The sequence below is a fragment of the Lepisma saccharinum genome, chromosome 8 (genome assembly GCF_977018435.1).
Source record: "Lepisma saccharinum chromosome 8, izLepSacc3.1, whole genome shotgun sequence".
Classification (NCBI taxonomy): Eukaryota; Metazoa; Arthropoda; class Insecta; order Zygentoma; family Lepismatidae; genus Lepisma; species Lepisma saccharinum.
The window spans coordinates 39,742,920-39,759,026 of NC_139236.1; the positions used below are offsets into that span (position 1 = coordinate 39,742,920).

The 16,107-nt window shown below is 39.4% G+C and overlaps 1 protein-coding gene across 4 annotated transcripts in view; it reads right to left on the bottom strand.

The window, feature by feature from the left end:
• The window catches only part of Sh (Potassium voltage-gated channel protein Shaker), a 635,294-nt gene that overhangs the window by 120,612 nt on the left and 498,575 nt on the right, over positions 1-16,107 (bottom strand). For all 4 annotated transcript variants that reach the window (XM_083126538.1, XM_083126539.1, XM_083126536.1 and 1 more), the window contains exon 2: positions 3,552-3,678. In XM_083126538.1, coding sequence (XP_082982664.1) covers positions 3,552-3,678 — 127 coding nt within the window. The remainder of the gene's footprint in view (positions 1-3,551; positions 3,679-16,107) is intronic.

Consider the following 16,107-nt stretch of genomic DNA (forward strand, 5'->3'; position numbering starts at 1 on the left):
GATAAACAAACCGGGACATCTTCGTTACGTACTACGTCATCGTTACGTCGTACGCACTATGTATCATCAGCTGCAGGAACGTTCACGAAACTCGCGCTGCCTTGGTTCGAATCGGAACGACGGAGAATGCTTCGCTCTCCGGGGCTGCCAGGGAGGTGAGGCGACGTAGGGAGGGGAGCTCGCAGACTCGCCCGTTCCCGAAAATCGAACGCGGCACGGTCCCTCACACACTCTCTCTGCAGTCCGGGCAGCGTGCACCTTGACCCAGATGAGCGCCCCACGATGCAGTAGAGTTGGCCTCTGTCACACTTAGACGTCTGCCCACTGTCCTCCGACGTCACTGCACTGTTTTGAAGCCTTTGGGGCTGAAATGTGCTTACAATTACACAGATTCAAGAACGTTGTGATGAATCCGTTTATGCAGTCTAAATCTTCAGCCGGACTGCGCAAAGCATTGTGGCCAATATATCCTAAATACTTTTTAAATGACAACTAAGGTCCAGGTGTAGTTGGTTTACGTTTGGTGATCCGTGAACCGCATTGTTAAAAAAATCTGGAATGTCAGTAGTAATAAAGAATTATTCACTATTGGGAGATGAGATAAAAAGTAACAAAGATCTCTTCCATAATGGAAGATAGGGCAAAAGTAACAAAGGATTCTTCCTTATTGGAAGAGAGGAAAAAGTAACAAAGCATTCTTTATCATTGATTGATTTTTTGATTTGATGTTTTAAGTCTACCAGTAAGGCTAATCGGGACTGGACCTACAGTTTAAAGTGGGATCCGAACCGTTATGTGCCTCCACCGGGTATCGAACCGGGGACCCCTTGATTACAAGGCGACGACGCTACCACTGCGCCATCAGGGAGGCCCTCTTTATCATTGAGATAGAATAGAAGTAACAAAGGTTTCTGTCTCATTCTGAGATAAGACAAAAAGTAACAAGGTTTTATTCCTTGTAAGATGGGGCAAAAGTAAGAAAGCATTCTTCATCACTGGGAGATAGGGTAAAAGTAACAAATGATTCTTCATCACTGAGAGTTGGGTAAAAATAACAAAGGATTCTTCCTTGTTAGACGAAGCGAAAGTAACAAAGGATTCATCATTCGGAGATGGGGTAAAAGTAACAAAGCATTCTTCATCACTGAGAGATGGAGTGAAAATAACAAAGGATTCTTCATCACTGAGAGATGGGGTGAAAACAACAAATTATTCTTCATCATTGGCAGATGGGGTGAAAGTAACAAAGCATTCTTTATCACTGGAAGATGGGCCAAAAAATTAACAAAATGTTCATTATTAGATGACTCGAAAGTAACAAAGAATTCTTTGTCATTGGGAATTGGCGTAAAATTAACATTATTAGAAGCGAAAGTGACCAAGGACCTTCGTCATTGGGAGATGAGGCAAAAAAGTAAAAATCCTTAGTGGAAAAAAGGATTCTTTGCTATTTGGAGATAGGGTAGAAATAAATAATTTTTTACCTTTGGTATATAGGAGACAAAGTAATAGTAGTTGTTATATCTTGTGATATGGGCGCACGTGCATATAAAACTTTGTTACATGGTAGATGTTAAGGAAAATTATTATCTGGGTCGCTGCTCTCGCAAATTCCAAAATGCTCATTTTACTAATTTTCTAACTAAAGCAAGAAACCCAATGATTTATTCATATCCGTGTGATCTACCGCAAAATTAAAATTTGGATCAGATTCTGTACCAAACATGAAAAAAGGACTGATAATCATGAAGTAAACATCAAGGGTGAAAAATTGTTACCCTCCTTTTCCTTAGGCGCAGAGCTCCTGTGGTTATTCAGCCTTACCAGGAAAACTGATCTTTTAAAAAGCAAGCTCCGCTCTCTAAAACCAAACGAAAGTGGCAATTCAAGTGTAGGAATCGAGCATGAGTTTTCCATCGAAAGACTTACAAGAGTTCCAGAACCCTCAAAAGATTGGGTTTAGTTTCTAATGAAACTGTAAAAATCAGACAGACTGGGCTAAATTACGAGGTAGGAAAGCTGGTAAATAAAGAAAATTTTCTTTGTACTGTAATGATATTTTAATTTAACGAATACTCGCTGCACTGATTTTTTTCCATGTTAGTCATAAATATATGTCAATTCGAATTACGTTATTCTAATGTAAATTGAACTAATCCTAGCTTCACACCATGAAGAGTTTGATTCAGAAAAAGTTGCGCACTTAGAAGTCCGTATACAATTTAAACCTTTTACTTATTTTCAGTGTTACCATTCCTATATAGGTTACTATAGGTCGCTGTGTTATCTCTCTAAGTTGATCTCGACGATAAAGGTGAATGATGCGACACACTACGATATATTCATGCCTTAACAGAATTCAAACCTACCATCCATGAGTTCTTTGCGCGTTACACTCCGACACAAAACTCGGCGGTTATATCTTTCCATCTTATCGATTACTGACGTTTCTTTCTTAAGGAAAGCAATCAATTCATGAGCTGATATACCTCTCATTAAATCACAATCGGCGTAACAAATGGTTGTATTTTTAAGTAACTAAGATACCACGAACTACTACTGCTTTCTCCTTTCATTGTTGCTGAATGTTTACTTATGCTCGAATTCTATTCGATGTCGAATTTTCCTGTTACTATAACAAGCCACATTATACTGCTATCATATAGTAAAAAGTTTCGATAGAATCTCTCAGAACTATTTAGACATGAACCAGTCGCACAATGCAGCAATACCAAATCACGAAATAAGGATCGTTCATTTAGTTTCAATAGAGAGCGAAATAGCTGGTGAAACGAAATCGGGCTGACTTTTCGATGTGTCCTGCAGTGCCTTTGAATATTGTGATCTTAACAATTAGGAAAATACGAGATCTGGTTTCCTAAAGAAGACCCATCAAATAGCTTTCCAGAAGGTAGAAAAAATAGATAGAGATTTATTCCACAATGAAATGTAATAAGCCATGAAAAAAGCAGCAAAACATTGGATTGAAGACTTGGGATTTTGTATTTAAGGGAAGCTGCGACCAGATGCTGGACCAGAGTCGCATCCACAGCAACTACATCCACACCATCAGTCACGAGGAAGATCCTGGCAGACCAACTTCACAACTGTTACCCTCCGACCTATACCTTTCAGTCTAAGAATAGTTCCTAGCATCATGACTTCTTCCAACACTACTGTGTCTGTACAATGTGCCTTTCCACCTACGACTCACCCAACAATTTGAAATCCATCACTCAATCTTTATCTCTTGCCTTGACACCTAGGTCCTGATATACTCTATTTCCTGCAATGCGTTATGCGTGTTGCCTAACTCTACGGCGGTGGTAGAAGTTGCCGTTGAAAATTTGCTATTAATCTACTTATCGCTGTAGTGTTATGCTACCTCGGCCGTGAAAGGCACTGCATGTGCCACCCTTCGTGTACCACACGCCACCCAATATCTCTATTCCTTCCCGAAACAATCTTTTCGTCCACTATACTTCACATACTTTTGCACTTTACTGATTCGAGGCAATGAGAGACTCTTTAGAAGCAAAATATATACTTACGTTGATGACGACCCGTTCACAGAAGTCATGATCGTGAGGAATGGGTTCGAAGTAGGTCACTCCCGTGAACTGGGTGTGAGGGGTGGCTCCCTCATCGTCCTGGCTGCTACCAAGTTTGGGCAGCGACCTGCAAGGATAAAGATAAAGATATGTGAATAAATCTTACTATCATAAAAATAAACAAAAAACAGTACATTAGCCGAGTTAAAAAGAGAGACCAAGATCCGGATAACGTAACACCATTATTCATATTCGACTATAATCGTTCACAGAATGACTGAACTTTAAACAACTATTCGTTTCTACTATTACGTTTGTGTTTTTGTTGTTTTACGACGATTTTATACCTCTTTGGTTAATCTGAACAATTACACTCCGTCCAAGGTATCTCTGGAGCTAGGGAAGGAAATAAATCTCTGCGCAAGTAGTGACGCAAGACGGCTCCACCAATGAGCACGTGAAGGGGAAACGACTGCAGTGACAGCCTTCCCAGTAGCGTGTACTGCTTCGCTATGCCCACTTGATTTCCTCCCCTTCTCTGACACTAGGCGCGGCCTTGCTTCAGAGATAGTTGGGACAGGGTATAGATGAATGATTACGTGGATTACGGGATTCAAGTGATGATACCCCCGTGCTTTACCCTGTGTTCCAACTTAGAACCCCGGGTTTCGCAGCGCGTTAGCTTGCCCCCTTCGTCAGGGAGGCCGACATCAATATCATCCATAGAAGAAAACATTGCTTGGACCGTCAATACTCACTAGAGTTGGCAAGCTGTATCTTTGCGGGTGAACCCTAGAGGATACTTAAATCACTGTACGGAGTAGCCAAGGTCACCCGTAAAGACACACCTCGTCAACTCTAGAATATTTACCTTCTGCTCAATTTTCACCGTGGACCGTGGTGACTCAGTCAATAGGACGGACGGAAGCGTGGTGCTCATCACATCAGCTCCAAAATGGCAGAAATCGAAGAATATGAGAGATCCTCGTATACGTATATGCCTCATGGCATGGTGTAAAGTGCACGGGGAACTTTACCTTATACTCCGTCCCAGCTAACTGTGGAGCAGGCAAACGAAAACATGTCTCTACGCAAGTAGTGACGCGAGACGGCTCCACCAATGAACACGTGAGAGGGACAGAATTGCATGAAGGGGGGAAAGCGACTGCCTTCCCAGCAGCGCGTACTGCTTCGCTCTGGCCACTGGATCTCCTTCGCTTCTCTGACGCTGTGTGCAGCCTTGATCCACAGTTAGATGGGACAGGGTATAGCTATCTTATTAGTAAGGCTCAGTAATTGAAAGGAAGGATATAATCAATATACATGTACCTTAAATCCGTATGATGTTTGAACCCTAATGTTTCTCGTTACAAGTGTTTAACGATGTTATCCCAACAACTAGTGTAGATCGTTTTGCTCGTGTCTTGTTATTGCAAAAAAATTCAACGACAATCACTCAAATACTACCAATCAGAGAGAGTGTTGTGTCAAAATTGGCTGATACAATTCGATATATGTGTACAGTTATCATCATTATTTATCAGGCTAAGTGTAGAACAAACAGGACAGCTGGCTTCCACGACGAAGTGGTTTGCACAGTGCACTACGCCGTCAGTTGTCCCGGGTTCGAATCCCGACGTGGGTATGGCTGTTCCTTGTGAGTGTTTCCTCAGCAATTTCATATCATCATATCATCACGACGCAGAAAAGCGACGCTAAATAACAAAATAGGCAACAGCATAGGGATTTAAATTACGATGAAATGTAATATATCAAACAGTTTCTATGATATTCTAGCCCATTTGGTGCCTCTGACCACCTTCCCATTTTGTTTTTTTTAAAAAAAAGTTAAATTGAATCTCAAGATAGCCAACATGTTGATCATGCGTCCTATATTCTGCAGGAAAACTGCGCATAGCGGTAAAGAACGGGTGAGGGGAATCGAGTGGTCACAGCGAAGTAGTGCACGCTGCTGCAAAGTCTGGTAACTGCAGTCGCTTTCCTCCCTCCACGCAATCCCATTCCCTCTCACGTGTTCATTGGTGGAGCCGTCTCGCGTCAGTACTTGCGCAGAGACTTATTTTCGTTCGCTTGCTTCAGATATACCCGGGACAGAGTATAGCAAGATTTCCTTCTTTCTTGTATTATACAGGGTTTTCCAATAAGAACGGTATGATTTTGAAATGAAATAAAATGAAAACTATTCCAGATGCAACCAAACGTTTTATATTGTTTTGAAGCATAGTTTATTACATTATGTTTTGAATAACACATCATTTAAGTGTCCGCCTCGACTGTGTACACAGGAGTAAATTCGATGAACCCAATTTTCGATGACTTTGTGCAATAACTCGGGCCTAATGTCACGAATGCAGCGTTCGATGTTCAATCTTAATGCATAAAGGGTTCGTGGTCTGTTTGCATAGACTATAGATTTCAAATAACTCCACAAAAAGCAATCTCAACTTCTTGGAGGCCAACTAACAGTTGCATTTCTTGAAATTATCCTTTCAACAAACTGTTCTTGCAATACGTCAATAGTGGCATTAGCTGTGTGACATGTGGCAACGTCTTGTTGGAACCACATGTCCTTCAAATCAATTTAATCTAAATTTGGCCACAACAAATCTGTTAACATCAATCGGTACCAGTCACTGGAACTGCATCTCCTACCTCGTTTTGGAAAAAAAAAATGGTCCGATGATGCCACCATGCCATAAACCACACCACACTTGCGGATGCAAGGGCTTCTCGTGAATCTCTTGTGGATTGTTTTCACACCAAAAATGACAATTTTGTTTGTTAACATATCCACTTAACAAGAAATGAGCTTCATCTGAGAAGATAATTTTTTGCCCAAAATTATGATCCGTTTCAAGTTCAATAGAACGTCTATTTTCATAATTTTTTTTGGATAATAACCAAACGTTCTTGAAGCGTGTATTTAGCCATGATGAATTGTCACAGGATACTAAACAAAAATGACAACTAGTGATAGTTTTAACATTTGAAGCATACTTGCCAGTTCATTTCAAAAACATATAATTCTTATTGGAAATCCCTTTATATCAGAAACGTTTGGTTTGTTCCTTATTATCCGTTCCAAGAACAATATTTTATGTACATATACAAACGTACATACGTGTATGTATATATATATATCGAGAGAAGGGAGGGAGGAGAAGCATCCATTACAAAAAACAAGCAGAGATTCATTATCGCTCACCACTTTCGAGGTCAAGCATGATTGAATTTACAGCCTCTCTTTTGCATCGTTAAGACCTTTTCTACCCCCTCCGCCCCCCTTCCCTCATTTGTGTTTCTTCACAGGCAGCGCCTCTGCTTGTTAATCACGTGACACTTGTCAAAGCGCCGTCCTCTCGCACGAAACGGACGGCCTCTGTCGTCAAAGATAGGTCTTCCGCCACTTGTACCCATGTGTACTCGAAGTTGGCGTTGGCACGCCACGTTAGCTCGCGATGTGGGTGTTTGCAGGCAGGGGGAGCCACAGTCCCTGGCCGGGCGGCGATTTCGCAAAACTGCTGTGACGTTTACGTGACGTAACGAACATCTGTGACGTCACCGGGTGTGTGTGTAAAAGAGAAGTATTTCAGTGGAGAATATACACCGTCACATGTTCAATTTCCTGCTGGTGGAGCATTTCGCAGATTCGAGTGGTTAGCACAGCGCCCTACAACGCCAGGCGTCCGTGGTTCGAATCCTGGCATTGGTATGGGTGCTCTTTAATCTTAACCCCACGCCCACCAACTCTAGTTTTGAAGATTTTTGTACTGTGAAAATTTTCATAAAGAATGGAGAATAATTTACATCGTTTCCTACGGTGTTTCCAATATTTCTGTATTACTTTTGTTCATAAAAACATTAATGTAACGTACGTAGGAGGCAGAGTTCACTTGGTGAGCGTATCAGGAGTCAGCTTCAGTACAGTATCTTAAAAGTCATTACAGTCATTCGGAGTCAATATTTCCTGACTTGTTGCTACTTTTCAGTACGTATTTCTAACACACAGAGCAAAAGTAACTATTTATCTTTAAAAAGAACAACAACTTGGAAAGCCATTGATAAATGAAGTACTGAATTTGTACAATTCGTTAAGAGTTTGCATGCCATCCACATTCACCTTAACTTTATTCAAAGGTCAAATCTTTAAGGATGAATTGCATGCAGCAGAAACAACACAATAAGTCTAAATGTACAAGTTAGTATAGTCAATACACTAAATTCATGGAAACTCAATGAGGTAGTCGGCAATTGTACAAGCTAATACGACTACATCAATCGTGGAGTTCAGATTACGATTGCTTCGCCAAACTAGACAATAGTCGATGTAAGAAATAGACAGAGGTGTGGTGCTTTCTACAGCTGTCTGCCATCACGGTATATAAAAACGTCTTGTAGAAAGGAGAATGGGCCCTGTAGTAAAGTGTTCTAATGCATCCATCTATTAACTATATTAAAGGATAGCCCTAATCGCTAAATACATAAACTTCTCCGATTGTATATTGTAAAAAAAAAAGTGTATGAATCTTGGCAATATTTAAGTCAACAAATTAAAAACAATGACAACATATTACAGAGCAGTATTAAGAACTCCAGTGTTTAATATTACTAATGGCACAAAAACCAAGAATTCCAGTGTTTAATCTTACTAAGGGCACAAAAACCAAGAATTCCAGTGTTTAATCTTACTAAGGGCACAAAAATCAAGAATTCCAGTGTTTAATATTACTAAGGGCACAAAAATCAAGAATTCCAGTGTTTAATCTTACTAAGGGCACAAAAACCAAGAATTCCAGTGTTTAATCTTACTAAGGGCACAAAAATCAAGAATTCCAGTGTTTAATATTACTAAGGGCTCAAAAACCAAGAATTCCAGTGTTTAATCTTACTAATGGCACAAAAAACCAAGAATTCCAGTGTTTAATCTTACTAAGGGCAGTGTTTAATATTACTTACGATATTCAATTGTTGATTCTATATAATATTGTACATTAGCATTTCACGTTTTAACGGAGCTTACGTCATCTTTTTCGCATGGGCTGTGTATTACCAAATTCTTCTGTCTTCTCTTGGTTGCAGTTATTGGTTATAATTTGCTTTTGTAATTTAAATATTGATATTAAAGGTTTGAAACAATTCTTAAAAATGTTTAATTTCGGTTCCTTTGAAATGACAGTGATCTTCTCAACTGATGCATTCAATGCATCACACGGGCCTGATAAAAGTACCCTCTTATGCATTTCTCTGTGTGTTTTGATGCAACAAAAGTGGATTATTAGCATTTTATGCATTATAATGTATTACTGGAGTCAGTGTGTATAGTCTGTACTAAGTATATGTGTACGAAATACACATTATGCGACATAAAATTTCATAAAACTAAGATTGTTTCTAAGTGTTTTCGAAAACGAGTGAAGTACCCCGCACACAAAAAAGTCTTTTCTCCCCTCCCCTCCACCGTCTGAATTCTTTCTTGTATTTTGGCCAGTATAAGCAGTTCAGCGTTCAACCCCCAGTGTAAAAAGATCAGATGGGAAAATAATTTGCTCTCGTGTTGCTAAAGCTTGATGCATCTAGCGCCTTTTGTATAGAATCTCTCACCCTTTCGTCCACGCTATCTTGTTCCCAGCGGATGCTTGCAAAATAACGCATTATTGAGATCCAGAGGGGGAGAAGAGATATCGCTTAACTCGTGATTTATACCGTCTTTTCCCCCATCGAAAATCCTTCTCGGCTGCCAATACAGGGTGCAACAGGTGCTGGTTCTTGGAAAGGGGAAGTGTTGAATGGTGGCGGACCGAAGGGTGCTGGGGTTGGAATGTGGAGTGAATGGAACAAGAGTTCAATGGAACAGCGGTTATTCAAAATGACCAGAATGTGGAAGGTTCTAATACAGTCTCTCGAGCACAGAATGCTTGTAAACGCTTCCGTCGTAATAGATATTCAACACTACCCTTCTTCCGTTTTGCTACATTTTGTGTCATTGCCTTCCAGTGGCGGCGATTGGGTTCCAAAACTAGGGGGCAAGGTGCAAACACTTGGAGGGGTGGGCTAAACCTTCGTACATAAGGTTTAGCATAGTGCAAGGGCAAAAGTGACAAAAGCCCCCCCCCCCAATCGCTGCCACTCTTCAAATTTTCAAAACATGCTAGTTTCAAATCATCTGAAACTTTAATTATTCTACACTGCTTTGTTTCATTCAATGTTTGGTGAGGACTTTGGTTAAGGGTTTTATCGTAAGGGTGATGTTATGCTTTCTTCTTTAGTAATTAGTCCCAGATGAAACTTTTTGCAATTTTGTACTCTCCTCGTCGTTCGGTTTTTAAAATGAAAGCTGGGCCAAAGGCTAAGGTTACGACTAGGCTTCGGGTAGTTAGGTACTAAAAAACCTTTAAATATGAATACAAATATGCTCTTAAAATGCTCGAAATATGATCTTTAAATGATGAAAATATGCATTTAAAATTTTAAAAATTTACATCAAACTCAGAAAATTTAGCCATAGCTTGTAACTATTTATTAATTCCCTACGTAAATAAAAAAAATATGGTTTGGCTTAGTAATGGCCAAACGGATCCGGATCCAAAAAATCCGGATCCGTTTGGATCCAGATCCGGAAATGCCGGAATCGGATCCGGATCCAAAAAATCCGGATGTGGATCCGGATCCAAAAGTTCCGGATCCGAGAGTTTCATATCTCAATCCCATTATAATATAACCACACCTTAAAAGGTATTATGATCTTCGATTACAAAGAAATTTTTCATTAGTTAGTCCTACAAGAATTTTTTTCAAGTGTTGTTCCTAAAATACTTTGCTACGCATCGGCTAACACACTCGTGCACAAAAATAATCTCACTTGTTTAACATAAAAATGTCAGAGGTGATTTTGTAAATGCCATCAATATGAATAAAACATTATAATATATGCAGTGTTATATAATTACAAAGTGTAAGACTAACGTAAGTGTATTAATTACAAATCGCGCAACCGATAATATATGTACTATATTAGCAGGTAACAATATGTTATAAACACCTTCTTGCTTTCCAAAGAAGCGCTCATGTGGGATGGCCAAACGGATCCGGATCCGAAAATTCCAGATCCACGGATCCGGACCCGGAACCAAAAATTCCGGATCCAAAAAATTTTAGGATCCGGCCGAAACCAACCGGATCCGTACTTCGGATCCGTAAGGATCCGGATCTGGCCATCCCTAGTTTGACTTACTTTATGGACAATTGACCATATTTTACATATGGTTTTTGTATGTGTATCTTTATCACAAATCCACTAACTGTTTCTGACTTCACTGAACGTCACGATTAGCAGAAGGTGGAATTTAACCAGTTGTCTCTTATTCTACTTAGCATGAAATGTTACCATTGCACTTAATAACATTGGCTTCAGATGCTCAAAAGTAAACTTATGCCTGTTATCTACGAGAATACTTTTTCGCTCTGAAAACACACTCTCCACATCACAAGAAACAATAGGCGCATGTTGTAATATCAACAAATCGGAAACATGCAGTTCACTTGGAATACAGTCCACATTTTATTTCCGTTTATGAATAGAGCAAATGTCCTTTAGGAGCTTGTAGCCAGAATTCTTCGCGAACACACACTGAATCATGTTTCTGAATTTCTCCAAAGGGAAGGAAACTACAAATTTTCAGACAGAAACAGCAGAATATGCATTTGTAAGAAAAGATCGGTAAAATGTGCAATATATCCTGAAGACACTGAAAATATGCATTTGCATATGCTATATGCAAAATGCATAACTATCCGAAGTTATGGACCCACCTCATCAACCGCACCCCTTCTCCAGTAGTCCCTCCAATCCTACTGATAGCGACTTCCTGAACTTAAAGGAAGCATGCAGTTCTTCTCATACAAGTCTCTTCATCAGAATAGTTAAGCACAGATTGATTTGCAAACCTTTCTAAACATGAAATTCTATCCAATCTTTCTCTTCGCCGTCAAGTTTCATATCTGATTTTTCTTTCAGAATCGTCAATGGACAACTCTTTACTTATGAATTCTTGCCACTACTTCAGAGCCTTATCCCACGTACCAACAAAAAAATGGAGCTTATTTTACACGGAACAAGGCCAATTCTTCATAGACTACAAAAATCTCTACAATTCACTAAAAGATACTCCAGGCTTCCATCTCTCCAAACGATGTTTCAAAACGGGGTGCACCAAACAGCTAAATATTAAAAAACTCAATATGCTGACCAAGGCAGAAATTTATTTTATTATAAAACATAAACTAAATGTAACGTTTCAACCTTCTAGCAAGGTCTTCTTCAGGCTGCACCAAGTACAAATGTAACAAGGTACAAAAACAGGACGATATACTGTATATACACAACCATTTCTCTCCTCCAGACTATTAGAAAGTTGTTCTGGAACATTCTAGCAGGTGGCTTTCCCTTGTCAACTGCACTTTCACCTAAAAGGCTAAACATATTTTCTTCCATCTAGAATGTGGTTGGACTCTTTATCTCACGTTCTTTATCCTTCATTCTTCTTCCTTCTTCTCTCCTCTTCCTCTCTTGTCCTTTCCACTCTTTCTAACACCTTCTTCAATTCTTTGTTTAACTTCAGTCCCCCATTCCAGTTCATTTTGTCTTCTTCACCTTTCTTCTCTATTTCCTTGGCCTCCTTCCATTTTCTCACCAGTGTTTGCTTCTCCCTTCCTATCTGCTTAGCCTCATCCCACTCTATGTCATGTCCTGTTTCTTTCATGTGTTTAAATATCGCATTTCTCTCTCTCTTAAGTCGTACATCATCCCTACGTTGTTTCAACCTGTTTTTCAACCTCTTTTTCGTTTCTCCTATGTACACACTCTGACATTCTTACATTTAACTTCGTAGATAATCCCTTCCTCTTCCTCCTTTCTGTTTCCCTTTTTCTTGTTTGCATTCTTCGGTATTCTTAAAATGCTTCTCCCTCCTTTCCTGTAAGTTTTAAAAGATATGCAAAGTGCTTAGGAAAGCGGGCATGGACAAAAGGCTTAATGGTGTTATAACTAAATATTCAGTAACACTGGTTTTACTATCGTTATAATTATTATTTTGTCATATGTGTATGTGCATTTTTTTAATTGTTGATATCTTGATATGAAATGGATTTATTCTGTATTCAGGATCTTTCAAGTACATAAATGTTCACATTAACCTCTATTTCTTGCCAAATACTCTGAGTAATTCGATTCTGACAGCTGGCTTTTTTCCGAAGCATCTACGGGCATATGTTTTGCAATTCCGACGCGAATCTGTTGCTTCAGAACAGGCTACCCCATTTAACGCTATACGAATCTACAAGGCATGCGCATGGTGCAGATTCTAGTATACAGTGACGTAGCAAGGGGTGGGCGAAGTGGGCGAAGTGGGCGACCGCCCGGGGCCTCGCCCTTGAAGGGCCTCGCGACCCATGGGGTTGATATAAAAAATGTAATAATTAAAAGTGAGAAAAATAGATGGAAATGGCTAATCTTTATGGACAATAAAATTAAAACCTGTTTTTATCTGACTTTAAATTTTAGTTTAACGTTATAATTCGAATGAATACTTGGCCCGGGAAGAAAGTAAAAATTATTGTTACATTTCTCATGTGTAACATTTACGCAAAAATTTACGATAACCTGCTTGGCTATTTTTTATCCATTTACTCTTTTCTTGAATAAATAGCGCGTTGTCTTGTGTTCCGATTTTAATACGTTAACAATAAATCACCTCCAACTGCCACGGATCAAGGTGTGAGGCATTTAAATGCTTCCGTTGTTTTCAACTCAATGAGGGTATGGATAGTATTAGCAGTTCTTCCTTCCTTTCTACAGCTTCAGATGTAGCGAGTGTTCTCTGTAACGAGTACAAAGATGATTTATCATACGAATTTTCTGATCAAGTTCTAAGTTTCAGGAATGTGTTTAAATCTGAAATCACGTCAAAGTTTCTTCTCCTTGATAACTCTACACTAGCTTCCAGTGTTCTCTGTACCGCCTTCTGTTTGTTTCTTAATCTTCCAGTAACAGTCACGACAGAAGAACCATATATCTTTCTCAAAATTGAAACTTGTGTCTCAACAACATGAATAACATCTTTAAAAACGTACTGTTACTACTACTTTAGTTAAAGAAAATTCCAGCAATGTGTTACAAGAATATACCACTTCCAAGCGTAAATTTCTCCGTCGCATATTATTAAATATCATTTTCGTCAGTAATTTATTATTAGATATTATTTAAATATAATAATCTGCTGACGTATCCCTGAAGACTTGGTATCGATTCACATCGAGATTTCAAATTTAAAGAACGAATGGAGGCCTCGCATTCTAATCTCGCCCAGGACCTCGCGATATGTTGCTACACCATTGCTAGTACAGGACCGTTATCTATAAGGATTCATCTCCAGATGTTATGAACGTACACCCTACCCATGTCAACATCTTAGGAGCTTCGAGCGTCTTTTCTTTATAAATGACCACACTCCATAGGTACAGAAATTTTCTAACAGGCCCATTGCAAGTTCAACCCTCGGTATAATTTTAATGCTTTCTTTTTGCTACGGAAATGTTCGTTTACCGCGAATAAAATGCTATTGGCTAGAATTCACTATGGATATATTATCTTTGTGAATAGGATCGAAAGAACGATGCAAATATATTTTCAGGTAAGTATATGTGAAAAATATGTTAAGTTATGAAAGAACGAGTTTCCTGTTTCGGCGTTCGTTAATTTTCAGTGTCAGCTTTCAGAAAGTTGGTGCCACAGTCCCAGCATGAGCGACTTCCCAAAACAGATCATTTTAATTTACAAAGACGTGCTATTGTGACATTTTGTGGGGTAAAGTTAGTGAAAATTAACTATTTCCATATCGCGGATCATTACATTGCAAATCTAGCACTCGCAACTCTTACTCAACACAAAATAATATGAAATGTAATTCAGAACAAAAGCGGACATGTACAGTCACCGACAATAAAAATGGGACACCTAGATCCTGAAATGCTCGCTTTCCTACAAGCAGTTGGCGATAAGGCGATAAGTGGATTTTAATAGCAAATTCTCAATAACGCTTTGCAGGCAAGCGAATATTTCAGGATCTAAGGGTTCAAATTCTTATAACATAAAACAACATAACGTCACCTTTATTGGCCTTGTACCTGTTTCAACACGAGGGGTCCAAATAGTACACGGCGAAAATCGAGGCGTACTAGTTAACGTTGCTGAATTTTTTGACGACGAAACAAGGCTGATGTTATGAGTGTTGCGACAAGGGGCACTTGAGTTCAAGGGGAAGCGTGGTAAGAAAAGAGAGAGATAGACGGCATGAAAGAGAAATGAGAGAGAAAGAGAGGGGTAAAAAGATATAGTTGGAAAGATATAACAAAGGAGGAAAGATGGACATGAGATAGAGAAAGAAAGAAAATAATGGAAGAAAAGTGATATGGAAAATGTAGCTGAGGAAGAAAGAAAAGTGAATGAGAAATAAAGATAGAGAAAATAAAGAGAGAGAGAGAGAGAGAGAGAGGAAAATAAAGGGAGATAGTAATAAGGAAAAGGAAGCTGAGGAATAAAGAAAAGTGAATGAGAAAGATGTACAAAATACAGAAACAGAGAGAGGGGTAAGAAAGGAAGGAATTGATATGAAAAAAGAAGCTGAGAAGGTAAGACAAAAGAGAGAAAAATTGATAGAGAAAGAATAGGTAGATGAAGAGTGAAAAATAAAAGAAGAGAGACTAAGAGATAACCTCAGCAGCCACGATCACCAAAACAGAACAAATCTGAAAATATTTAATCCAGGGATGCCAACTTTTGAAAAACATCGTATGGCCTGAAACACTTGAGTTTTAAGTTACAAAAAAATCTCACAAATTCTCTTTTCCACGTATCATGATATAAATGCACACCATTATTTACTGCTTTCAATTAAGAACACGACAAGCTATTGGGTGGGCTCGCGCCCCACAGGCCCATATACGTTAGCGCCACTGATTTCATCCACCCTTGAGTGCACTAGAAAGAAATTCTCTGGGTGACGTCACAGATTTACAGACAATAGACGAGCCAACATGTGCTTGGTTATAATGCGTCCATCCGATCCCATTACCAGAAGCTCGCATCACACGGCAACAGATACGGCTCATCAGCGAGAATTTGCGTGAGGAAACATGATGAGTTCCAGCTACCTGCAACTCCTGGATGAAATAATTAATTAGATCGGGCTGGGAGACAAACTGAAAAGAGATACCTGCATTTCGGAAACAATGGCACCGTCCCTCGTCTATATATCAAGAATATACGTCGAATTTATACTTCGCTATTTCGGCTAATTTGCGAAGATAGGGATGAGTGATGATGTGATAATGAACACTCACAAACATCCATGCCCAGACCGGGATTCGAATTCGGGACCCCTGGCGTCGTAGCGCGATGTGCTAACAACCACTCCGCCACGGAGCCTGCGTTATTTCCTGTCTTGTTGACATCTGATACGAATAGGGCGTTCAGATATTT